The 24,980-nt window shown below is 41.1% G+C and overlaps 1 protein-coding gene across 1 annotated transcript in view; it reads left to right on the top strand.

The window, feature by feature from the left end:
- RMND5A (required for meiotic nuclear division 5 homolog A) overlaps positions 1 to 23,097 on the top strand; it is a 60,311-nt gene extending 37,214 nt beyond the window's left edge. Inside the window, exons 5-9 of the mRNA XM_059942396.1 lie at positions 11,078 to 11,244; positions 11,938 to 12,103; positions 15,089 to 15,191; positions 17,191 to 17,345; positions 18,614 to 23,097. Of these exons, the coding sequence (XP_059798379.1) occupies positions 11,078 to 11,244; positions 11,938 to 12,103; positions 15,089 to 15,191; positions 17,191 to 17,345; positions 18,614 to 18,677 (655 nt within the window). The 3' untranslated portion in view covers positions 18,678 to 23,097. The remainder of the gene's footprint in view (positions 1 to 11,077; positions 11,245 to 11,937; positions 12,104 to 15,088; positions 15,192 to 17,190; positions 17,346 to 18,613) is intronic.
- The last annotated feature ends 1,883 nt before the right edge of the window (positions 23,098 to 24,980 follow it).

The raw sequence follows: 24,980 nt of genomic DNA, 5'->3' as shown, positions 1-24,980 counted from the left end.
GAATTTTTTAATGTGAGAATTATCAGGTTATTTGTTTTAAAAAGGAAGAAAGGGAAGGAGGAAGGAAGGAAAGTTATAAAATAAAAGGAAGAAACTGGGTGATAGAAGCAGTGATAATGATTTTGAGGTCATAGCCTTAGAATCCTGGGATTTTAAAACTGGAAGTATTTGGTATCGTTGTTATCAGGGAAAAAAATAGTTGGGAAGATCCTTCATGAGTTTTAAAAAATACACTTTCTTTTCCTTCTACTAACCCATTTAATTCTTCATAGGTTAGTTTTCCGTTTCTCATCATTTCTCAGTTCTTAGAAAATTTCGCAGAGTTCTAAAACCAGCCTAGGTGAACAGACAAGAGGTAGAGTCCTGTGTAAATTTATAAATATCAAATTTCTGTATAAATTATAAATATGAGGTAGCTCATTTATTTTCGTTGCTGCATGCGGGCTTTCTCTATTTGTGGCGAGCAGGGGCTACTCTTCGTTGTGGTGCGGTGGCTTCTCGTTGCGGAGCATGGCTTCAGTAGCTGCAGCATGTGGGCTCTAGGGCACACAGGCTTCAGTAGTTATGGCATGCGGGCTCAGTAGTTGTGGCTCACAGGCTCTAGAGTGCAGGCTCAGTAGTTGTGGCGCACGGGCTTAGTTGCTATGCAGCATGTGGGATCTTCATGGACCAGGGATCGAACCCGTGTGCCCTGCATTGGCAGGCGGATTCTTAACCACTGCGCCACCAGGGACGTCCCTCATTTATTTTAATTCTTTAAAGATGTAAACGTCACTTAAGCAGCACCAGTGTGTACTATGCATATTACCTTTATAGTTTGATTTTTTTTTAGCAGATTTTATTGTGACATCCCTGTGAGATTAAATTTAATCAAGTGCCTCTAATAACACCTCTTAAACAAAATATGGCAGCCACTCTTCTGCCTACTTTTATATTCCACCTAAATGATTAAACAATTATAAAGGAGAGTGAGGGAGCCTAAATATAAAAATGTAATGGGTTTCCCAGTTGTCTTACAGTGATTTAGAAATAATATATGAGTTGTTATTTGAGGTAATAGTCATTTATCCATTAATTTCTCAGGTTTGTCATCAAACTTTTATTGAGTGCTTATTATGTACCAGAGACTGTGCTGAGTATTTGGACTGCCTTAGCCCTCAAAATTCTCAAGGCTTGTTCCTTTTGGAATAAAGAAAATTCATAAGACCCTTTTACCTTTGGGCTTTTTCTGTAAGATCTAAGTTTCTGACTGATAACTATGGCATATATAACTATGGCATATATATCAATGATTTCTGTAAATGTTTTCTGTTATTTGTAGCCTCAAGCAGTGCCTCTCAGGCAAAGGGAGGACTCATCCAATCCACTTGGCACTAACAGTGGAAACTACAGTAGTCCCTCGGTATCCATGGGAGATTGGTTCTAGGGACTCCTGTGGATACCAAAATTCATGGATGCTCAAGTCCGTTATGTAAAACGGCCTGGTATCCTTGGCCCTCCGTATCCACGGCTGCGGAACCTGTGGAGGCCCTCCACATCCGCACGTTCCGCAACCGTGGATTCGGAGGGCCAACTGTACAGTAGAAATTTTCTCGTTTTGCTTTTCTGGGAATATTGCCATGTTAAATATCTGCATATGGGGATGTAGTCATAATTATAGTTGTCTCTTTTGGAGTGCTTACTACATGCCTAGCATTGTTCTAAGCATTTTATTTGTATTAGCTTATTCAATCCTCATAAATAACCCCATGAAGTAAGTACTGGGTTTACAGAGGAGGAATTGAGCCTGGAAGTTGCTCCATGAAAAAAAGGATATGGAGTCAAAAGGTCAGTCGAGGAAAGCTTCACATGATATTCCCTAATATTCTCCTCTAAGAGAGTCACTTTAGAAGTAAGGGAGAAAGAGAAAAACAAATATCGTATTAATATCGCTTACATGTGGAATCTAGGAAAATGATACAGATGAACTTAGTTGCAAAGCAGAAATGGAGACACAGATGTAGAGAACAAACATATGGACACCAAGGGGGGAAGGGGGAGGTGGGATGAATCGGGAGATTGGGATGGACATATATACACTATTGATACTATGTGTAAAATAGATAACTAATGAGAACCTGCTGCATAGCACAGGGAACTCTACTCAGTGCTCTGTGGTGACCCAAGTGGGAAGGAAATCCAAAAAAGAGGGGATACATTTATACATGTAGCTGATTCACTTTGCTGTACAGTAGATACTAACACAACATTGTAAAGCAACTATACTCCAATAAAAGTTAATTAAAAGAAATGAGAGATTCACTTTAGCATATTAAGGGGCCATCAACAGTCCTACGGTAAAGAAACTCATTTAACTTTGTAAAACCCAGTGTTTCCCATGCGTATTTAACCGAAGACTCCCTGTCTCCTAACACCTATTAAAACTCACAAAATTGGTGATCTGTAGAACATAAGTTTGGAAAATGTTATTTTAACAGAAATCTCCATTACAGAAACTCAGACTTCTCCCAATTCTTGCCTGTTATTGGTGGATGCAAAGCAAATACTTACTCAACATATTTTATGGGCAAGGTATGGAAAATTCACTGTACTCAACTTGTACCAAAAATTAAAAAATGTGGGACATGAGTGTCGGGGATTTTGGTTCAGATACACAGTGGAAAATCTTTCATATTTCACCTGTGGCATCTCCTCTTTGTACCTGCTGAGAGGTACAGGAACCACCGTGGAACCACCCGAGGGAGAAAGAGAAAAGTGAAAGCCTGCAGCAGTTCCAGTTCTCGAGGCAGCCTAGGCAGTTGAGGCAGAGGCCAACCAAAAAGATTAATATGGATAGAGGTCACGGAAGGACGAGATGAGGAGGAAGTCTGGTGAGCATTACCTATTAATCGCAACTCATAAAAGGCAGTGGAAAAGAAGGCAGTAAGGAAGGTGACATGGCAGAGAGAAGCGGCAGAAGAACAGCTAATTATACTTACAGATCTAGTCAGGACCCTGCCTACTCTTTTGTTCCTGCCCCTATATTTCTGAGTTTGCGTACAGATTTTTCTCCTCATCCAGATCGCTTTGTCTGTTTTTTGAGTTCCTCTTGGCACCTAGCATAGTGCTTTATTTCGTAGCAGGCACTCAATAAAAGATGGAATAATTTGAAGGAGAACTTTGAACAAACATGACCTCCTCCTTCATGTGGCAGATAGAAGCAAAGCCAAAAATAACTAGTGTCAACAAAAGAATAACAGTAACTTAATTTGAGGAGATGGAGAAAATTAGAAAAATAGAAACTGTCTGTAACTCTGTGCCAGTTACTGACATTTTGAAAGTGCTGTCTCGAGGGGAAGCTGGTTGGTTGCCTTCGTAAAGGTGTTTCCAAGAGTAATCCTGCCTTGGTGGATTTGCCGCAGTCTAGAATCTGACTCTCAACCTTGCAGACTTGGGAACCTGTTGTTTTTCAGTACCCAGAGCAGGCCCAGGGGCCTCATAGCCCTTGTTTAGAGGAATTTGCAGTTCTATTTGCAAAGTCTCAGTAGAATGCCATTAAGAGAACAGAAACTAACTGAATGATTATAAGAAAGAGAGATGTTATAGAATTTTTCACAGAAGAAGAGAGAAAAACTATTTCATTAGTCTAGATCACTGCAGAGTTTTCGATTAGACAGGCCATGAACAGTATCAGGCAAGCTGTTGAAGTATGAGAGGACTCCATCTCTACGCCTAGTGATTAGGTGAGGCTAGAAATAAAAACCACAGAGGAATCTGAGGTGAGCTTGCCATTGTGGTTTCTTGGTGGTGTGTGTGAACGGTGGGTCTGAGGAGAAGAAAATGGTTGCTGGACTTAGAGAAATTGTGGTATCAGTGCATAAAACACAGTTTATAAGCAGAGAAGGGTTTTAGAAAGTGAAAATGAAGGAAGCAAGCCAAGGTGCCTGGTCATAGAGCCTTGGCTGCCACCGGCAAAGAGGGTGACCCGGATTACGCTGTTTCTGGTGTCTGTTTTCTCGTTGTTAGTTTTGTCTTCCTGTAGGCAGGCAGTCTTGCTGATTCAGGCATTTTTAATAGCTACAGAGAACCGCAGAATAAAGACTCTGATAGATGTACTATTGGAGAAGAGGAATCAAGGTTTGAACAAGTTGGGTTCCCCCCCCCCCCCCGCCAAGTCTGAGGAGGTTCTGTTTTGTTTTGTTTCTTTTTTTGTTTTGTTGTGTCCCAGGGGTTGTTAATTCTGAAAGGGCAGAAGAGCTGAGTTGAGGGATACTGTTTTAATTCACGGGGCCCATGCACTAAGTCTGGTGGAGAGAGAGCGACTCTATTAAAAAGAAGCTAATTGAAAATGGAAAGAGGTGCCCGGTGGCAAGAACACAGAAGAGAAAAAAGCACAATGGAATATAAAGGCCAAAGGGGAAAAAATATCTGGGGTGAGGACATCATTTTTTGTTGTCTGTTCTATGTTTGTTGCTGGCAAAAGTCTGTATGAGGTTCCAAGACAGTAGGTACTCCTCAGGAAGAAAAAGAGACATGGCCATCTCTTATCTGGATCCATCTTCACCAAGGGCTTGAGCATTACTGGAAATGAGTGGGCAAGCTATGACTATAGAGAGATTAAGCATCTTCTTTTACAAAAAGGGAAAACTGAAAGAAACTGTCACTGAGATTAAGTGTTTAAAAGAATAAGGAGTTGAACTAGGCCAGGAGGGGGAACTAAAGGGGACTCTGGAATTTGTTCTTATAAAATGCTGAACTGTTATTAATTTAAGCCTATCAAACACTTGGTTTTGTGGTGGGAAACTAGCAGTAAACAAGGCAAAGTCATATTTAAGTACTTTATTAAAAAATCACTAATCTATAGAACTGTGCTGTCCAATGTGGTGCCCACTTGTCACAGGTAGCTATTGGGTATGCCCACCAAGCCCTGTGTTACTAAGAACCTCATGTAAAGTTGAAGTACGATTCAAATGTGAAACACGGTAGTTTGTGTGGTTTCTTAAATAGCATGGAAGAAGGACAGAGATTCACACCAACTCTGAGATGAGTAAAATGTTAGTAGTTCCAGTGATGGACTCAACTCATAGCTGAGTTGCCATTTGAAAATGTCTCAGAAATGAAATGCTAGCTGTCCTAAAGCAAAGTGATAGGGTTCTTCACTTTTTTGGCTGAATTCCAGTTTCTCGATTTTTTAAGCACTTGATTCGGTCACCAGCAACATTCAGCCAGTCGGCACCTGTGGAGTAAACGCGTGTCACTCATTCCCCTGAGCTTCAGCTTTTACCCCCAAGAAGATAGCCCCGAGATAGACTAGAAGAAGAAGGTATTTGTAAGCCTTTTAAAAACGCTGTGAAAGGTTGTAGTGGAATGTGCCGTAGGAACTGGAGAGAGGCATTTTTATTCACTATTATCAGAAACAGAGCCCAACCCAGGCTGGCAGAATGGTGAGAGGAGAGATAAACAGACCAGTGCTGTCAGTTAGGTTTCTGGGAAAGAACAGCTAGCTCTGAAGGTAGAATCTCGTTTTAATTATTTTTGGATTAATACGGAAATTCTAAACATGGAGCTCACAATGGGCCAAGTCTTTTCGGAGGCCTGACGATGAAGATAATTAACGCTTTGTGTTTCTGTGGGATAATTGCATCGATGGGGGTTGCTTCTGACTTAGTCACCTAAGTAAGTAGTATTGTTTGGGGGTCTTTTAATGGAAGAGGCCCAGAAGGTCTCTCTGCTGGCCACTGCAGTGGCAGTGAACCAGAGAGAACTGTGACATAGGTGACCTTATTGGGTGTCATTTTTTTGGTCTACAGTGTTTCTCTAAACAAGGAATGGTTCCAAAGCTGGCAGTGCTCTTGTGGCACACATTGGAGATGTGGGAGCAGAATTTATTTTAGAAACCACAGTAAAGCTAATAATTTACCTGAATGTTTACATTTAGCTTGCTGGTTGTAGTATAGTGATCGTTAGTTTTTTAAAAATTAAAAATCAAAAGTTTTCTGCTAGAAATGCCATTAGCCAGAATACAGCACCCTGTTCCCTTATTAACTGTTTTTTTGTCTTTCTGTCGTATGTCTTCTAGTGCTTTGTAGACAAGTGGATTCAGTTTTTGGTGCCGATTGTAGTTTTGTGCTTTTGCAGTCTCGTGTGCTTTGTTGGTTTGGGATTTGTTGTTATCAGGTTAATTAAGGCTGTTCTGCCTCTTATTCCTGCTCAGTAAATCAAACAGCCCAATATTCAGTGTGAACTTCTAGCGAAGACAACTTCAAAAAATTCTGAAGGGGATTAACTGGTACATGCTGATTCCCACAGAGTTGGTTCTATAAAAATCAAAGCAGCACTGAGTATTACATGGAAATGCCCAAGTAACTCTTGTAAATGTAATTTTCTTACTAATGACTTTGGAGAACGTTAGGCCTATCCCCTCAGTAAACACATGTTAAGTAGCTTATTATTGTCTGTTTGTGCCAGTCTCCGGGCTCAGTGCTTCTACGAGCCCCCTCATTTAATGCCCATAACCCTCTGAGTTGCCCCCGCTTTACAGTAAGGAAACAGACTTGAGAGCATTAAGTAACAGACTGCCCCGATTCACACCACAGAGCCAGGGTTTAAAGGTCCATGTATGTTTGGCTCTATTAACCTGTTCCCTCTATCACTGTATCCCATGCAGAGTAGAAGGGGTGCCAAGCTGAGCAAGGCAGAGCCCCTGCTTTAAGAGACCAGAAACTGTCCTACCAAGTAGACTGTGTGTGAAGAGCTGAGACAGGTTCAAGTAAAGAACCTCTTGAGTTCTGTGGATGGAGAGATGAGTGGGCAACTTGTAGAAAATATGGTCACTGAGCCTGGGCCTTGGATTTTTCAATTCTATTCTCAGCTACTCAATTTGTTTGATTGTACTTTTGTAAAAATATAACTAGCACCTACACTGGGAGATAGGACCATGGCTTCTAATTTCACAGAAGGAACAAGTCCTGTATCTGGACCAGCTTTCATTCACCTGGACACATCACTGTTGCTGGTGATGCATATTGCTGCATCCGGTTATCTGAATCTGTTTGCATGTTTTTCTTGGCCTGCACCTCTCTCTGCCTCCGTTCTGTTCTCAAGAGGCCTCTTATTTTCCTCCTTTAATTCTTTATACCGTCTGACAGATGCCTCTAATTCACCCTGTTGGCCAGCCACCGTGTTCTTCACCTTCCCTGTGCTGCCTCTCAGCATCAGGCTCTTGGTTTTCCAGTCTTCCCTCTTCTCAGAAAGAAGAGTGGAGGGGCAGAGATGTCGGTGATGCTAGGCCCAGTTCCCAAACTTCTTTCTCCGTTGTGTCACTCTGGGCTGTCTTTGCCTTTATAAAGTAACCTCCTGCCTCTGAGATCCTTATGTTTTTCCTCTCCTATTTCTTTTCTCTGTTGAAGCGATGGGCAGTTCTCTCTGCACAATTCCAGTATGCCCAAATTTCATTTACTACAGTTTAGTTAAATAACACCAATTCCCCAACAGCACAGTTCAGATTTCAGTCACCATGAAGTACTGTGAGTAATTGCATAAAATAAAAACTTCTCTGCCAGCTCTTCAGTCCACAGATCACTACATAATAACACATGTGCCTCATGATCATGACCGGTCACCTCACTGCTTTTTCAGTCTGTTTGTGATTGGTCACAGTGCAATTCGTTTCCCCCTCAGACAGCAAATGTGTGGTTGTATTGCTTCCTTGCCTCTGCTGATAAGCCCACATGACACATTACAGAAATGGATCATTGAAAGAGGGACTTGGTCAACAAAGATGAATTGCTAGAAGTGAAACTGAATGCATTGAGGAAGATTTGAAAATGATGACAGCAAAGGGAAGCTAGGACCAGACCTAGGCCTACATGAAGCTATGGTACACTGCATATTGAAAAGTCCTATGAATGTAAACACCAAGGTTAAAGTCGCTTTAACACCTTTTAATTTAAATCGCACTGGGAACAGAAAGCTGCTTGTCGTTTAAATGATGGAGCATTTACTTCTACTTTGTTTGTAAAAACAAACCAAAACACCTGCCATCAGTTTGGCTAACATTCAGGCCAAAGTGCTTAAGTTATTAGTTGCCTCATTGAAAGAAAACAGTTATAAAAGGAGATTGAGGAAGGACTTTACTGCCAGTAAAGGGGATGGTTTCATCATCTCAGAAATCATCATGAATAGACTAACGTTAAACTGTCTAGGGAGGCTGCTAGCGTGGATAAGAAAGCTGCTGTGAAATTCGTACCCAGATTCCAAAGATTAGGTAAGGCAGGTGTTACGATGATTGTCGAGAGAGACAACCCCATCAAGAACTTACACAGCTAGAGATGTAGGACCATGAAGTGATCATGAAGGAGATCAAAATAGATGAAGTCTCATGTTAGGAGGCAACACAGAGTGTTAAACCGATACTTACCTGGCTGGTTAACTGTGGCCCAGGAATTAGGGTCAAGAAAATACAAACCTGAGGGCCCGGGTACAATCCTGGGGATGAGGGAGAGGCCCTATCAGCAAGGGTTTCACCCTAATGCTTAAGCGTGCTTACATGTTTGCGGGGCTAAAAATGGGGTATATCATCCTTAGCTTAGAAAATGACATTTTGCCAGAGAGGGAGAAACTTAGAAATGTTTATTCTAATCCCTTGCCTTGTGAGATTTAAGCTTAATATAATATTTAGAAGTTAAATGAAGATAATACAGTGTTGCAGAATAGAATGACAAGAAATATGGCTCTTAAGAAATACGTGAAAACTTGTATTCTATGAATTTAGGTTTTGCATTCTCTCTACACTCTCTCCGCAGCTCCTTTTTGTAATCGGTATCTACTTTTCTAAGAATCTTGTAGGGGGACAGCAATTAGCAATGCTAGTTTTTCCTGACTATTTTGTAGCCCTGTCTATAGCAAAATTTGAAAGTGTGTCAAAATAAATTCAAGTAGTAAATAAGGAATTACATTGTCTAAATGCCTCTCCAAGTTTAAAAACAAGGTCCATATATTTATAGCTTGAAAAGCTTGAATTTCTAATGCATAGCCTGAATTACTTTTAACAAAAGTAATTTGCAATTACCGTTAGCTCTTTGATGAAAAAAGAAAGTTAAGGAATTTTGTTTAGTTTTGCATTAGCTACAAAAGTTAAGTATAAAAATAAGTGATATATGTTCATTATAGAAAACTTGGAAAACGAGCCTATCTTAAAAATCACTGTCCTCTGGACTGCCGTTAGCTGCTGTTCATCCGTGTGTCCTCCTGGATGTGTTGAGCCCCCTGGGGCTGCTCTCATAGTTGGTGCCCTATTCCGATGAGTCATAGCCCACACTGCAGCAGCTGATGCGTGAATCCAGCTTTCCTAGAGTCATTCCTGTTAAAAATTTTGGCGAGTAAGATTTATTTTTTTCCTATATATCACAACTTTCCCCCCCCTTTAACATTGTATCATGAACATTTGCCTCTAAAAATAGAGTTTTTCCTCCTCTGTGAGTTGCCCACTTAAGGACTTTGCCCTTTTCTGTTGGTCTTCATCGTTCACTAAAATTTGTAGTTACTCTCTGTTAGTTCCCTTCTTTGACTCTTGCAAACGCTTGGATATATACCTCATATCAGAAACTGAAAAAAAGAAAAGGCTCACTGCCTCTCTTCACTTGGTAGGAGGAAAACATACTCATGCTTTTATGAGTTAGAAGGGAGTAGGAAAAACTTTGGTAAGTGATCTGATTTAAATACGCTTGCTTGGACCTGGAAGTCAGGAAGGTGCCCGACAGACTGGAGACGGGCAGATGCGCAGTGCTTCCGGTACTGACAGCTGGTGTTGGGCATTCATAAAAGAGAGCTGCTGGCTGTACCCAGTTGGTGTCACCAAGTCACCAGACTGCATTAACCTTAGTGCCACGTCAGGATCCAAGGCTTACTTAAATAAATGTAAGCAAATATTTCCAAGGTCCAAGTGATTAGTATTTTTAAAAATCACATTGATTTTGAGGTCAGAGAAGCTTCATGATTTGACTCTAAGACGTGGATGTATCAGCAAGTTGATGAGAATATGCATGTGCGTGTGCCGACCTTTTTGGGGAGGACAGGACCCAGTGAAAGTGCTGCTGCGTGACATCTAATCCCAGTCAGCTGATTCATTATGAATAACTTGAAGCGTTTTGCTCTTGTAGTTTGTAGAGTAACTCAGTGTTTATATTCCTCCCCAGTAGTTCAGATTCTGAGGGTCCTTAGTGAATTGGGTTAGGTGGGGAATATCTGTCCAACTAAAGATCAGATTAAAGAAGAACGATACCAACATCTTCTACGTGTTAATATGTTTAAAGAAATGAAGCAGTGCTTCTTACCGCTTGCTTGCAAATCTGATTTTAACAGCTGGCTGATAATGCTCTTCTGCTTTAGTGCTTACCTTTTACTGGTAGTCCCAGCTCAAGATGGGTTATTCCAACTGTCTGTACTCTAGAGGCTGGCGTCACTGTACTTCGGATCATTCAGAACTGCGTGTTGTTCTTTCCCTCATTAGCACTGTTTGTACAAATCTTTTTGGCGCTGTGTGTTGACACTATATGTTACTTACACAGCTTTATCTGCCTGATTAGACTGAAAGCATCTTGAGGGTAAATACTTACGATTACTGTTTTTAATCTCAAAGCACGTATAGCACAAAAGCTTGCACCAGTGAAAGTTTAAACATAGATGTTCCCCTTCAGAATCTTGTGTTTCATTTATAAACATGCCAGTTGAACAGGAAAAGAGTAGTGGATCTAGGCAGTCAGTAGTCAATCTCATGGCTAACACCTGCTTCAAAGTGTGGCCTTGTACAGTTCCAAATATGTCAGAGACAGTCTTGTCTTGGTGTTAAACCTTATTAAATATGTAATTGTCATCTAACTTAATATTTTTTCTTTCTTTCACTGGCTGCAGAGCATCTTTAGGTGTAGTTTGTTTACTTTCTTTACGAAAGTCTCTGGGCCTAGGGATTGATGTTACCACTGACTTCCACAAGATGGCAGACTAAACCCATTATTTGGTGTTAGGTTTCAAACCATTTTTGACAGACATGCCTGTGCTCTTAATTACTGTTAAAAATCTTTTTTTGCTTTTTCTTTAGATGGGCGGTATCAAACCGAGAAATGCTCATAGCCCAGAACAGCTCCTTGGAATTTAAGCTACACAGACTCTATTTTATTAGCTTGTTAATGGGTGGAACTACAAATCAACGAGAGGCATTACAATATGCGAAAAATTTTCAGCCGTTTGCCCTAAATCATCAAAAAGGTGAGTCTAGAGTCAGCTGTTTTTAATGGTTGGAACAGGACCATGGCCGCCACTGGAATTTAAGTTTATCTTAACTAGATCTAATATACATTTGCTAATAAACTGAAACAATTGTAGATGATAAATCACTTACTAAAAAAAGCTTCTTGGCTGGCTCTAGAACAAAAGTAAAGCATTAACGCCTCTTAATTGAAAAGTCAGAGAGAGACATTGCATTTTGGGGGATTCTGCATTAACCTAAGAGGAGACAGAGAAAACGTAAAGTATGCACTTGCCCCTGGCATCCCCCACCGTACTGCTGTTACGGCCACGACAGAGTGTCTGAAGGTGCGACAGGGTAGCAGCAGTTACCCCCAAGTGTCAGTGTAGAGGGACTGACTAGTTTTACAGCCAAAGAGATGTGATGACCCCATTTATGACATTAGTGTTACTTCTCTAGATAATGGTAATTATACTATGCTGTGTATAAATTATAAGTTCAATATTTAGTGCTTCCCTTTTCTTCTTCTTTTTCTCTGTGCTGTTTCTTTAATAGAAACCAAGCTTAAGTACCAGAATTTTAAAAGATATTGTCAGTAAGTTATTTTATGCCATGTCAGCTGGGGGAATTCTTGCCTTTTTCAGTGTGTTACTTGCAAGCTCTGTTTCAGATGTGATCATTCACACCTCCAAATTGTTGCTGCTTTTGTTTAGACATTCAGGTTTTGATGGGAAGCCTCGTGTACCTGAGACAAGGGATTGAGAACTCACCATATGTTCACCTGCTTGACGCAAACCAGTGGGCTGACATCTGTGACATCTTTACACGGGATGCCTGTGCCCTCCTGGGGCTCTCTGTGGAGTCCCCACTCAGTGTCAGGTATGGAAATTGTCCTATTATTGAAATGTGCATTGCATTGGTTAGTTCTGCTTAATTTGTTGTCTAGTTCTTGATGTTTAAAGCTGAGAGAACATGTGTCTTTCTGAAGAAGAGTGCAGTTGGTATTTCAAGAGATCGTCACAATTGGTAGTGACCTAGTTCTAGGTGTGGTCTGTGATCCTTTGGGGGGTCTCTGAGAGCCTTTTCCACTGTGTTCACGTTGGGTTAAACTGCTCCAGCCTTAGCACAGATCGGGGCAGTGGTCCCAAACCCCACAAGGACTTGCTGTATTCCTCATCCACCACACACTTGCAGATATTTTAGTTTTACTTAAGAATGTTCTTGACAAAACGTTAAAAATCACCACTTTATTAAATTTCGACCTTTGAGTATACATCTTTTTAATATTCTGTGTGCCCAAATGGGAAGCTCAGATAAAGCACTTCAGCTCATGCCAAATCATGAGACAGTATGATGATTGTCTCAAGAAAAAGCATCTGTATAATGTTTGAGTTATGAGCTAAAAACTGGTTGCTTTTTTCCTGGAACACAGTTTTTACTTGAACACAGTTTTTACTTTTACTGTCTTAAAAGACAGACTATAGTTACTCACACTCAGGTTTTTGGCAGATATTTATTCAGATTAATGAAGTAAGCCTGTCTTGTCAGGGAAAGCAACTGGTGGTATCTTTTGCTACAGTGGTAAAATTCAAGATTGTAAGCTAAAATAGAAAGTTGGGAAAACTTGAACCAACCACTGTAAGCTTGACAGTTCCCCAATGCTTAAAGACATTTCTGATGAGATTGGTGGTAATAATAATGAATTTGAATTTTTTGATATTACATAATGAAATGTGCTAACACTTGGAAGATCAGTAAGATCTCACAAAATCATGCATGAGTAAAAGATTCATTCAGAGTACAAGACCATTGGATTTTAGTGGAGCAGGGTATAAAAAGTACAATGGCAAGGATTCAGATTCCACTTTCCAAGTAACCTTTAAAAATCTAGTACTTGTTGGGACTTCCCTGGTGGTCCAGCGGTTAAGACTCCATGCTCTCAATGCGGGGGTGGGGGCGGGGGCGGGCCTGGGTTCGATCCCTGGTCAGGGAACTAGTGCCACAGCTAAAGATTCCACATGCTACAACTGAAGATCCTGCGTGCTGCAACCAAAGACCCGGGGCAGCCAAATTAAAAACAAAACAAAACTACTATTTGTTGAGTTTTGGTGTGGCATTAAAGAAGAATATCCACAGTTATCTGAAAAGGTGGTTTAAGTACTACATATCTGTGTGAGGCTAGATTTTTTTCACTTACTTCAACCAAAAGAATACATTGCAACAGATTGAATGCAGAGGAAGTTGTAAGAATCCAGCTGTCTTCTGTTAAGCCAGATATTAGAAAGATTTGTAAAAACGTAAAACAATGCTGCTCTTCTCACAGGTTTATTTTTGGTTTGGAAAATATAGTTATTTTTTGTGAGACTGTTATTTATAACGTGTTTATTATTTTTAGGTGAATTAATCAATATTTTAATTCTCAGCTTTAATTTCTAATACAATAAATAATGATAGATATAACCCACAAAACTAAATGCTCTTTGAGATCCTTAATGTTTAAGCCTGTAAAGGGGTCCTGAGATCCAAAAGGTTTAAGAACCAGTTTTAAGAAATAACTTTTTGGGGACTTCCCTGGCGGTCCAGTGGTTAGGACTCTGCTTCCACTGCAGGGGGCGCGGGTTCGATCCCTGTTCGGGGAGCTAAGATCCTACATATGCCTCGCGGCGCAGCCAAAAAAAAAAAAAAAAAGAACGTTTTTAGCTCTTCTATTTATTTGGCTCCTCCAGTGTTTTGAACCCCTGCTACGTGCCAGGCATTGTGTGGGACACAGAGGTGAATAAGGCGCAGCCGCGTTCCATAGGGGCTCCACCTGAGCGTAGGGGACAGACTCGTGCAGTTCACTGTAAGGTGTGGTGGGGCTGCAGGTCTGGTTGTCTGGGGCGGACTCTGAAATGAGCGGAGACCCACGTGCAGGAAGTTTACTGGGATCAGATCCTGTGGGGAATGAAAACAGCAGGACCAGGCAGAGGGAGAAGCCGGACTGGGAGACAGTCTCACCAGAGGCCTCAGTCCACCCCTGCGGAGCTCTGGAGCTGCAGCGGCCTGTGGGGTTGTCCCAAATTGGTACAACTTTTGTATCCTCAGGTGGAGCGGTCATCGAACGTGTCCCTGGTCAGGTCGCTTTCTCCAAATGAGGACAGTCCTGAAGAGGGACTCAGTGGAGAGCTGACCGCCAGCACTTCTAGATGAGAAAGGTGCTTCTGCCCCGTACAGGGGTGATCTGGGTCTGGAAGGAACTGTGCAAGAAAATGTTTCAGGGTGTCATTAATGTTAAGAATGCCATTAATGGACTTCCCTGGTGGCGCAGTGGTTGAAAATCCGCCTGCCAATGCAGGGGACACGGGTTCGAGCCCTGGTCCAGGAAGATCCCACGTGCCGCGGAGCACCTAAGCCTGTGTGCCACAACTACTGAGCCCACGCTCCAGAGTTCGCGAGCCACAACTACTGAGCCCACGTGCCACAACTACTGAAGCCCGCGTGCCTAGAGCCCATGCTCCGCAACAAGAGAAGCCACTGCAGTGAGAAGCCCGGCCACTGCAATGAAGAGTAACCCCTGCTCACCCCAACTAGAGAAAGCCAGCACGCAGCAACAAAGACCCAATGCAGCCAAAAATAAAATAAAATTATTTTTAAAAAAATGCTATTAATGACTGGTAGGCAGAGCTTATTAAATCTGGTGGTTTTGTAAACTGTAAGACTGTGTGTGTGCGTGCGTGCACGCAAAATAGAGGGCTTTGTAATGCTTTGAATCCAATGGCCGGGGCCCTCTGCACACAGTACAGAGTCTGGAGGAGTTGGCGTTTCCTAGGACCAAGCTTTCTGACACCTGGCCTGGCATTAACATTTCCTCTTCTGCCCTCCCAGTTTCTCAGCAGGTTGTGTGGCACTGCCAGCTTTAATTAATATCAAAGCTGTGATCGAACAGAGGCAGTGCACTGGAGTTTGGAACCAGAAGGATGAATTACCTGTGAGTGCCATTTTCTGTTAGTTATTACCTCTCCTGTCATTAGAAGAACGTGGATGTTAAGGATTTTAAATGCCTGTCTTGCCTTTTAATCAGGGAACATTATTGTAGCCTTTTGACAGGGGTTCTTTTATGTGTATGTAGACATGATTAAACAGTAGAAGTGGGGAGCTGGTACATTTTGGAGGCGCTGGAGGAGCTTTCTTACCATTTTGACTTAGAGTGGCAGTGACAGCTAATGAAGGAAAGCATCAGAAGTGGGGAGGGTGGATATACTGTAGCATGTGGTGTGTTCTAAGTGCAGTTGCTAAACCACTCGTACTGTGAACTTTTTAAAATATGAAAGCAGTGAGTCAACTTGATTTAGTTTTGTCTGAAACATTGATATTTCTGAGATCATGAGCTTGTGCTGGTTATATTTTTCTAATACCAATTAAAATAAGTGTATAGCTGTTAAAGGTCGTCGCAGCGACACCTGCGGTCATCAGTGGCCCTCCCGTGCTGTGTGTCCACTGTTGTCACGGACTGGGCTGTGGTTTTAGACATCTGCTCCAGTCACTTGCCAACTCTCTAACTTCTCAAAGCAGTAGTTTGTCCATCTCTGAAATGGGGACCATCCTTCTCTTTATGGGGCTATTAAAGGCTGGAGGTAACAGAGGGGTGCTTAGAATAATATAGGACACATAGTAGGCAGTCAGGTTTTGTTGCCGTAGTAGTTATGACATGGAGCAATAACAAAGGCCATCGTGTGTGTATGTTTCCACCAGGCCTCTGACAGTAGGCGCTGAAACTTTGACGGGAATTATCATTCCTGTCATGACTTGGTCACAGACCCTAAAGGGCTAAAATATGCATTGGGCTTTTTGCTTTTTCTCTGCCACCCCTGTGCGCAGGTTTATCTGCAATTACCCTGTTCTTCCAGCTGGTAACTGTCGGTTGGTTGCCCCAGCTTCTCAGAGATCTGTCCTGATGAAAGGCGCAGGTGCACTGCCAGTCCTGAGTGTGGTCGGGACACGAGCAGTACCCTGCATTGTGGCTGCTCATTTGAGCAAGTGTAAAGAACTTGAGCCTTCACTTGCTTTGCTGAGGCAGGTGCCTGCAAGAACCTGCCAGTTTCCCAGGTGTATTGTCAGTATCTTTTGACACTTGCGCACTAGAACAAAGCACACTGAAATCTGAATTCACCCAAAGCCTGTGTGTCAGGGTAATAAAACAGTTGCGGGGCGGTGGGGGGGGGGGGGAGGATGATCTGGTCATTTTTTCTCAGGATTATTGTTACACTTTGCCACCTTTCTTGAAAGAATCTGAGCAATAGACTTTTATGTAGATATAGCCATTTTAGATTTAAAAGGAAAGAAAACAGAAAGAGCTGATGTTTGTGGAGCCTCTGTCCTGTGCGAACCACTATGCTAAGGTGATTTCATAGCTTTTGTTTTGTTTACTGCAAAGAGAGATAGCTGACACAAGTGCTGTGAGCTCAGATGGATGGGTTGTGTATTCTCCTGCTGAACTTTCGTTTAAAGCCCTTGTTTCAGGTAGTTTCTCTGGACAATTACACATAAAACATGGAAAAGATCTGGATCTGAAGCCCACACAGCAGTAAACAATGTTTAGTCTACCTTTAAAGGAATTATCGCACTGAATTGTATCACCTAGCTAAGGGTGCTGTAAAAACAGTCAGGATTTCGGGTGGGTTTACTCTTCGATATATCCTGATGAATTTTCAAGAGTATTTGACTTGTAGAGTGTTGCCTTGCCTTTGACTCTTGCTCTCAGGCATCAGAATTTGGTTTGATACATAGTGTTAAAAATAATTTAGAATTGTGAGGTAATACTTTGAACCCCAAAGACTGTCCATCTTTGGTTAGTTTAGAAGAGTGCTGTAAAAAGTTACCTTCAGATGAGTAGGTTTGATACATGTTCTTTGCTGCAGAGTACGTATTGATAATGTGGATGGTTTTCTGTAATATAACGTGAGCCTTTTACCTTTTTTTAAAAACAGATTGAAGTGGACCTTGGTAAAAAGTGCTGGTATCACTCAATATTTGCCTGTCCTATTCTTCGTCAGCAAACAACAGATAACAATCCACCCATGAAATTGGTCTGTGGTCATATTATATCAAGAGATGCCCTGAATAAAATGTTTAATGGTAGCAAGTAAGTGTCTGACTTTTTTAGTGGCAGTAAAAAAAAAAAAGAAACAAATACTCTTTTGGAACTTAGTGGGAAGATAAGTAACAAGGATAAATAAATGTAGCTAGAATTTAGAAATAAACAGATTTCTTAACTACTTATTTAGTTTAGTGGGTGGTATCTTTTCTCAGTCTTTAGTCTTTGTTCGTGAATTTATTGATTAGATTTATAAGCATGATCTTTAACTCCTAACTTTTTGGGTGGGTGGTACATTGTCATCTCAGCCCTTCCCCTCCCTTTTACACAAATGGTAGCATGCTATATACACTGTTCTGAACTTTGCTTTTTTTCACTTAGTGATACATCTTGGAGATTTTTTTATGGTATAGAAAGAGCCCTCATTCTTTTTTAAAGCTGTAGATTATTCTGTCATATGGAAATGTGATAATTTATTTAACCAGCTCCCTAACGATGAGCATGTAACTTTTGTTACTATAAAGTGAATTACCGTATCTATATGTGATTTATAAATTTGTAGAATTGTAATTCAACAGGTATATACATTTATAATTTCTATACATAATGAACCCAAATTTAAAAATACAGTCTCAAAACCCTATTTCTAGCTAAGGCAGCTAGAAAATTTCTCATTGGGGTTCATTTCAGACCCATTATGGTGAAGTCTTTCTTTTAAGAGAAGGCCCTGAAGCTGTTCACGTTCTTCCCAGAAACCCTGGGAGTGCAGATAGGTGGTGACTTGAAGCCAGAGCTTGATCTTGGTTCAGACCATGCTGGTTTCATGTGCCACTACAGGGTATTGTGTGCCACGACGGGGCATGTAGGCTGCTCTGGGTAGGCGGAGCGGCTGGCATCAGATTTGCTGCATGTGAGTGGATTGTGACACCAGTACCTCTGAAAGTCATTTTGAGATAGGTATGAGCTAAACCTTGGAGAAGAAAGATTGGATTTACTTCTGAAACCCCAAAAGTAATTTTCAGAACAGTTGTCTTTGTTTTCAAAATAGTTTTCACTGATTTCCACTGAAGAAGAGCCTTGAAGTTTAGCATCTGGCTTGGATGGTGTTTATTTGTGACCCTTCAAAGCTTGGCTGTTAACATTAAGGGAAAGCACAGTTAATCCTCAAAGCAAAAAACAGACGTGTGCGTGTGTGTGTGTGTGTGTGTGTGTGTGTGTGTATGTGTGTAATTGTTAAAGACTCTATAACTAGATAAAAATTGAATGCTCGGTACTGATCCTGTTCCTTGATTTAATGTTTTCTTTCTTGTCTTTAGATTAAAATGTCCATATTGTCCAATGGAACAAAGTCCAGGGGATGCCAAACAGATATTTTTCTGAAGAAATAACTTTAGTTTGCAATTTGTAAGTGAAACTGAATCGAGAGTGCATTTCAGAAGAGAACGTTCCATTTAATGCAGCTAACCAAGGACTCCCGTGTTTATATAAGCTAATGCTCCGGAAACTTTGCCAACATTTTAGTGTATACACACTGAGGGGAGTGCTCCAGATGAATATTATCATAGGGCTTTATTATATTCTTGGTCTTCATTTCTGATCAAGTAAATACACCAGCAGTTGTCATTCAATGCAGGTTTTTGTACTTAATTATATGGTGATTTTTTTACTTTTTAAGAGCAGAAACAGAAATTTACCTTCCTGCCATGTGTTTAATATTTCTCCTGCTTTTACTTTTGTCATTCTCCTGATAACTGTAAGCCTTGAGAATGTGTGTGAAAAAGTTTTATTTCCTATTATGTATACATAATTAAATGAAAATTCTTCAGAAAAAGTTTGAAAAACTGAATTGTGGTTATGAAACTAATCTGCAGGGGTTTTTTTGCTTAAGGAAGAGAGCTGTGATAGATTCCAAATTTGCTTTTTGTGATGTTTTCCTCTGCTCCAGCTCTCACCAAGAAGTCAGCAGACCTGCATCTGAGCTCTGCTTGTAGCCCCAGCAGGCTGCCTGTTATAAAATTCCATCACCAATTTATTAGCAAGTTGGTGTGAGCAGTCTTCCACTAGAACAGAGTGGAAGCAGTACTATTGTTTCTTTGCTTTTATTGCCAAGAGGTGCTTGTTTTAAAAGAGTGTTCAATAAAACAAAATCGTGAAGTTAGAAGTGTTCTTAAGTTGATATTTGCTCTCTTGGTCTTGGTAGCCCTCTTCTCTAAAATCTGCTTTCAGGACTTGGCTGTTTATATTGCATTTGTATATCATTGCAGGCACAGTGTTGCGTGTATGTGTATATATATATGTGTATATATATATATATGTGCACCGGCATTAAACATTGTGTATCTGGAGGGGAAGAAGCATGTTCCAGTCCTAAAGTGCAGTTACCAGACTCATCACTTTCAACCCTTAAAGTTAGAAGCTAGCAAATTTTCTGTAGCGCAGAATATGTTTATTGCTGTTTTTGTATTTGAATAGTATACTGTTCAATGCCTCTCTTCTGCAAAGCATATCATCTCATTGACTGTGAATCTGTATATTATTCGAATGGATACAGATAACGATCTTTTCTCTTGTGAGGTATCTTCATTTAATGCACTGTCCAGAAATAGCCATGTGTAAGAGTCTTTCTCTGTATGCTGAACTACATGGAAAAGACTTCTGTGGACATAATTCTGACTTAAACCCATGAAGTTACTTCATTTTGAGAAGAATGTCATATGGAAATCACCAAATACTTTGCAACTCTGTGTCGTCTGACACGGAACTGAATATCAATAGAGGAAAACTTTCATGAGAAAATGAAGAAAGAAGAATACACAGAAGCAAAGACAAATGTGACGCTTCACATTTTAAACTGCAGATTGACTTCGTTTGCGGGGGAGGGAGATACCAGATCTGGTGCTAAGTTAATTGGAAACGGGCAGCATTTGCTGTAGTGTATCCTAGCCTGGATGGTTTATCCTGAAATGTTCACGTGAGGGAACGGGGATTTGTTTGTAAAGGAAAGGGGTACTGCTTGATTGCTGTGTGTGATCAGGCTGATGGCAGGAGTTACTGTGTGCTGGGGGGCTTGGCCAGGGATCGACTGGCCTGCTGAGCCGCTCGCTTTGCCCAGCCTCCGGCTCAGCCTCACGGCTTTCCTGTCGGCACCCTCTGTCCACTAACACAGTGAAGGAAGGGAGCAGAGAGAAGCTCCTTGGACTCCAAGAGAAGGTAGAGAACTCCAGGCGACACTCTGGCCGAGGATGTAAAATTGCTTTATTATGTATTTTTTCCTTTGAATGAAACCCAGAGTGTCTTTTTTTTTTTTTTTTTTTTTTTACCTTTTTCTCACTAGGCCAGATGTAGTTTTAGTTTTAGTTACAACTTACTCTCACCTTTCCACCTCAAATACCTGCACAACATTTAGGCTTTACATAAGGTTGGAACAATACAGACATTGCTCCAGAGGCTGGTGGTAAATGTCTGTTGGCGGCCAGACACTTCACACAGCTGGCTCAGGCCAGTTTCAAGGAGAAAATCAGGAGAGAGCTCTGCTTTGTCCCTCTCCCCGTGTTGGAAATCCTGTTGACAGTTTTCTGTGCAGCTCATGAAACTTGAGAAAGAATATGCTTTAATGGAAGCATTTGATTTTACAGCTTCCTGTGCAAGGTCCTTGTGGTCCCACTGGGCAGGGTTAGGGCCAAAAATTTGAAACTCTATTGATCTGACAGTTTAACGTGCAAATGATGTCTTGTAACCTTCTTTAATTAAATGCATGGACTTAAAATTCACTGGTGACTAAATGTGAAGGAGAGAGGTGGATTTGAAGAGGCCAGACCTTAACCAAAGATGCTGAAATAAAACGTGCTGTCCTTTCTACTCTAGAAACACCTTCACCAATGGTGTCAGGACCATGTCATTACTGAGGCTGTCAGTCAGCAGCGCGGGCGGACGCGCTTCGTCGCTCTCTGCTTCCTCTTGCAAAAGGTCGTGAAAAAGAGCCAAGGTTTTTACAGTCAGACTAATTATGTCCATTGAAAACAGAATTTCAGAGTGGTTTCCTAAATTTCTTTAGGAAACCATTTCCATTTACCAGTCATGGACAAAGGCCATGGGACTATGCTAAACCAGTAAAACCTTATCAGATTCTTAGATTCTGATTTAGAGCATCTGTGCTTTCAAGTACAGTCTGAAGTGCAGTGGCTAAGGTTGTCTTTTGATCTTTTTTTCTCCTTTGTGCGATCATCACAAATGCCATTTCTGTCGTTTTAGTGGTGATTATATTGATACTTCTAATACATAAATGAACGGGTATTGGTGCCTCTTGATTTTTAAAATTTCGAAGAAAAGAGCCACCTCATATTCATAGGGTGTGTGAGTATTTTGTGGGTGTATGAGCATTTGATTGAAACTAAGGAAATTATGAAGTAAATCTTTTGTTTTGATTTTTCTGTAGCAGCTGATGATGTATACAGAGACACTAAAACCCACGCCACATTTTGTGGGGCAGTGAGGATCCTTTTTTCTCTCCAGGTAGTCCCACAGGTTATGCAGTTTAAAGTTCAGTAAATTTTACGCTGTGAGTTATTTTCCACCTCGGTGGTTTCAGCCTTTGGGACAGTAGATACTGCAAAAACCAAGAACTCTTGGTTTATCTGCACAAGACAAGCTGCTGGTAGACATTAGCCCTCTGGTTTTCCAGCTCAACCTCTGATTAAGTGGATTGACAGGCTGGCCAGTCTGCTTAGTCAGCTGACTCAGGTTATTTTCAGGGAAGGCATGGAGGCATGTTTGGTTAATTTCATCACTAGGATGTGTAAGGTGAAGACACAAACCAAATACCTTTAATTACTTAACTCTTCGTACATTATCTTTGGTAACACTAGAATGCTCTGGTCTTAGGGGAGTGTTAGCAGGGAACACAACAGAAGGTTTGGTGCTTCATAAGCCTGTCCGGCTACGGCAGGTTTTATGTAGTACGGTGGTGTTTACCATAAGCAGGTACAAACTTCACGAACTCTTCTTACTCAACGATAATTGAATAGATACCAAAAATGGAATGACAAATGTATTTTAATAGCAGATGAGGCAATTAGTTTTAGGGCGAGTTTTTCCGCTGTTGATTTTACTTCAAGATGTAGGGAGAGAAAACAGTTTAGTTTTCAAGACATTTCCCTCTACAGTTTGAAACTGTAGTGAGCATATGCTTCATTTACTTCCAAAGAGGCAGAAGCAGCTGGAACTGGCTTATAGCACATGCTTTGTTTCATGTTATGGGTGATGACCTACACTCTTACTTTAATGTTCTCCAGCAAGGCAGATGTGGGGTTCACGAGGACTTAGTGCCTGATCTTTTCTTTTGGGAAGGGGTGGGAGTGAATGTATCGGGGATGGGAGGGAAGCTAGGAGAAGAAAATGGGAGCGTGAATGAGTGTGCATGTGTCTGAAATTCACCATTACCCCCACCTGTGTCTAGCAAGGAACAGGTATTTAATGTATTTTGCTCCTGACTGCAGTGTGCATGTATTTTTTTTGCCCTCCTCCATGTTTTCTAGACTTATACTAAAAGGATTCATCAAATCATCTTGTTCAGATGGCTCAGGATTGTATTTCTTTTGCTTACCCTGTGCTCTTGGGTTCTATAGTATTTCTATAATTATGTAACAATAGTGTTGCACTGTAATCTATCATATAGAGCTATATGTATGGAAAATTTTGATCAGTTTTTTTAAGAAATGTATCCTGTTTGCAAAGGCACAATAAAGTTGCATCTTATAGACTATAGGCAATAAAGCTAACAATAAACCTTATTTAACACAAACCATATTCACATTCTCTGTTCATTTGATCTTGAGAAAAGTCTAGCATATCCAGTAGTTTCAGGGATATCATTTTAACTTAAAAGGTTCTGATCTATTTAATTTATAAATCTCAGACTGATATAATAGAGTTTTGGAAAACTATAAGAAATGCTTTGTTAATGTGTGTATTCCTATGTAAAACACATGGCTTCTCCTGTGTATATTTTTAAAAATTAAAGAAATGCACATTTGAAAAGTGTTTTGTGGAACCAGTCTGTATAAATGTGACAGGTGCCAGAGGTAGGAGGGAGGGAGTATGGAGGTAAGAGAACATCGCTGTCTGTATTTGCTGAGGGTCTGCACGTAAAGAATTTAAGGAAATATCTTTGTCACCATCTCATCCTGTTTCTGGGCCACCAGCAGTGTGAGAAGAGGAGGTGGCTGGGCACTGTCCCCAGTTTCTAAGGGGGGAATTGGGTTAATGTTTACAGGTTCCTGCCCCTCATGCTCATCCTGTGGATGCCTGGGATCCTCTGACCAAGTGAATAGTGTGTGACTGGGAAGAGGGGCCCGGAAACAGCTCTGCCCAGGCTGCTGGTGGAGTGGGGCGTGAACACCCAGCTTTGCCAAGGAGGAACAGAGGGCGAATTGTCATACACCGTGACACACTAAGGTGGTAGAGACCAAGGATCTATTTGTGCTGCTTCTGTATATTTTCTAAGAAAGACTCATTCTCATCTGAAATTTTAGAATGTTTCTACCTAGGGGAATCAGGGTGGGTTCTACCCCGTCGCATTTGGAGCTAGTGGTCCAGGGGGTATAGATGCGGCCTGGCATCACTACCTATCCCTGCATTTGGGGCTCTCCAGACTCAAAGTGTGGTCGGTCTCTAGCAGCATTGGCATCACCTGAGAGCTTGTGAGAAATGCAGAATCCCAGGCCTCAGCCCAGACCTGATGAATCCACATCTGCATGCTTGTGAGAAAACTGGCTTCCCTCACAAGGAGCTTCTTGGATGCTCCCTTATTTTATGAAGTATCCTTCCTCTTAAATGTGGCAGGTAAGGATCACATGTACTGAACAAAATTTACCCTGATGACTAAGTCCAGAGTCATCAAGAAAAGTTAAATTGAGTGTGCTTTGAACTCTGTTTTAGTATGGTTATTTTAGAAATCAGTGTATTTCTTTAGGCATCCAGGTAATTGAGGGAGTGTTTGTTGTATTCACAGCATGGCAAAATGCATTTTCCACCCCTCTCCAAATGGGGAAGGTTGAGCACCAAAGATGTAAAATAATAGATTTTTGTCATGGCAGAATAAAGACTGAAAATGCACCTTCAGATGAACAGCTTGATGCTTCTCACCCTCAACTGCCAGTAGAGAAGCTTGATGATAAACAATATCCCAGCAAACACAAACGTCACTTCCCAGAGGACACTCTTTCCTAACTTTTTTTCTGGCACTCAGTAAGAAATTAATATAACCCTGTATACACATAAAAGTTTACAACCATGAAACAAGTTTTACAGAACTATATATTTAATGCTTATGTGTGGTGCGCTCTGATATTTTTTATTATTTGGTTAATGCTCATCAAGACAATTGATTTCATGACTCTCTAATGGGTCGGGATCCACTGTTTAAAAAAGCCTTGCATTGGGAATTCCCTGGCGGTCCAGTGGTTAGGATTCTGCGCTTTCAATGCTGAGGGCCAAGAAGCCACGAGGCCCGGCACGAATGGATGCATGCTTGGATGGATGGATGGATGGATGGATGGGTGGTTAGGCAAGCCAGCCAGCCTCGCATTAAGGGACGATAGTGTAATGATCTGTTCACAAAGCTTCATTGAAATCTCCTGTCAATGTGTATGATAGAAAGTATTTTTTCTTTTTCCAAAAAACCTT

Source organism: Balaenoptera ricei, chromosome 13, assembly GCF_028023285.1.
Source record: "Balaenoptera ricei isolate mBalRic1 chromosome 13, mBalRic1.hap2, whole genome shotgun sequence".
Classification (NCBI taxonomy): Eukaryota; Metazoa; Chordata; class Mammalia; order Artiodactyla; family Balaenopteridae; genus Balaenoptera; species Balaenoptera ricei.
The sequence above is the reverse complement of the archived record's forward strand: the minus strand, read 5'-3'. Positions and strand labels throughout refer to the sequence as shown.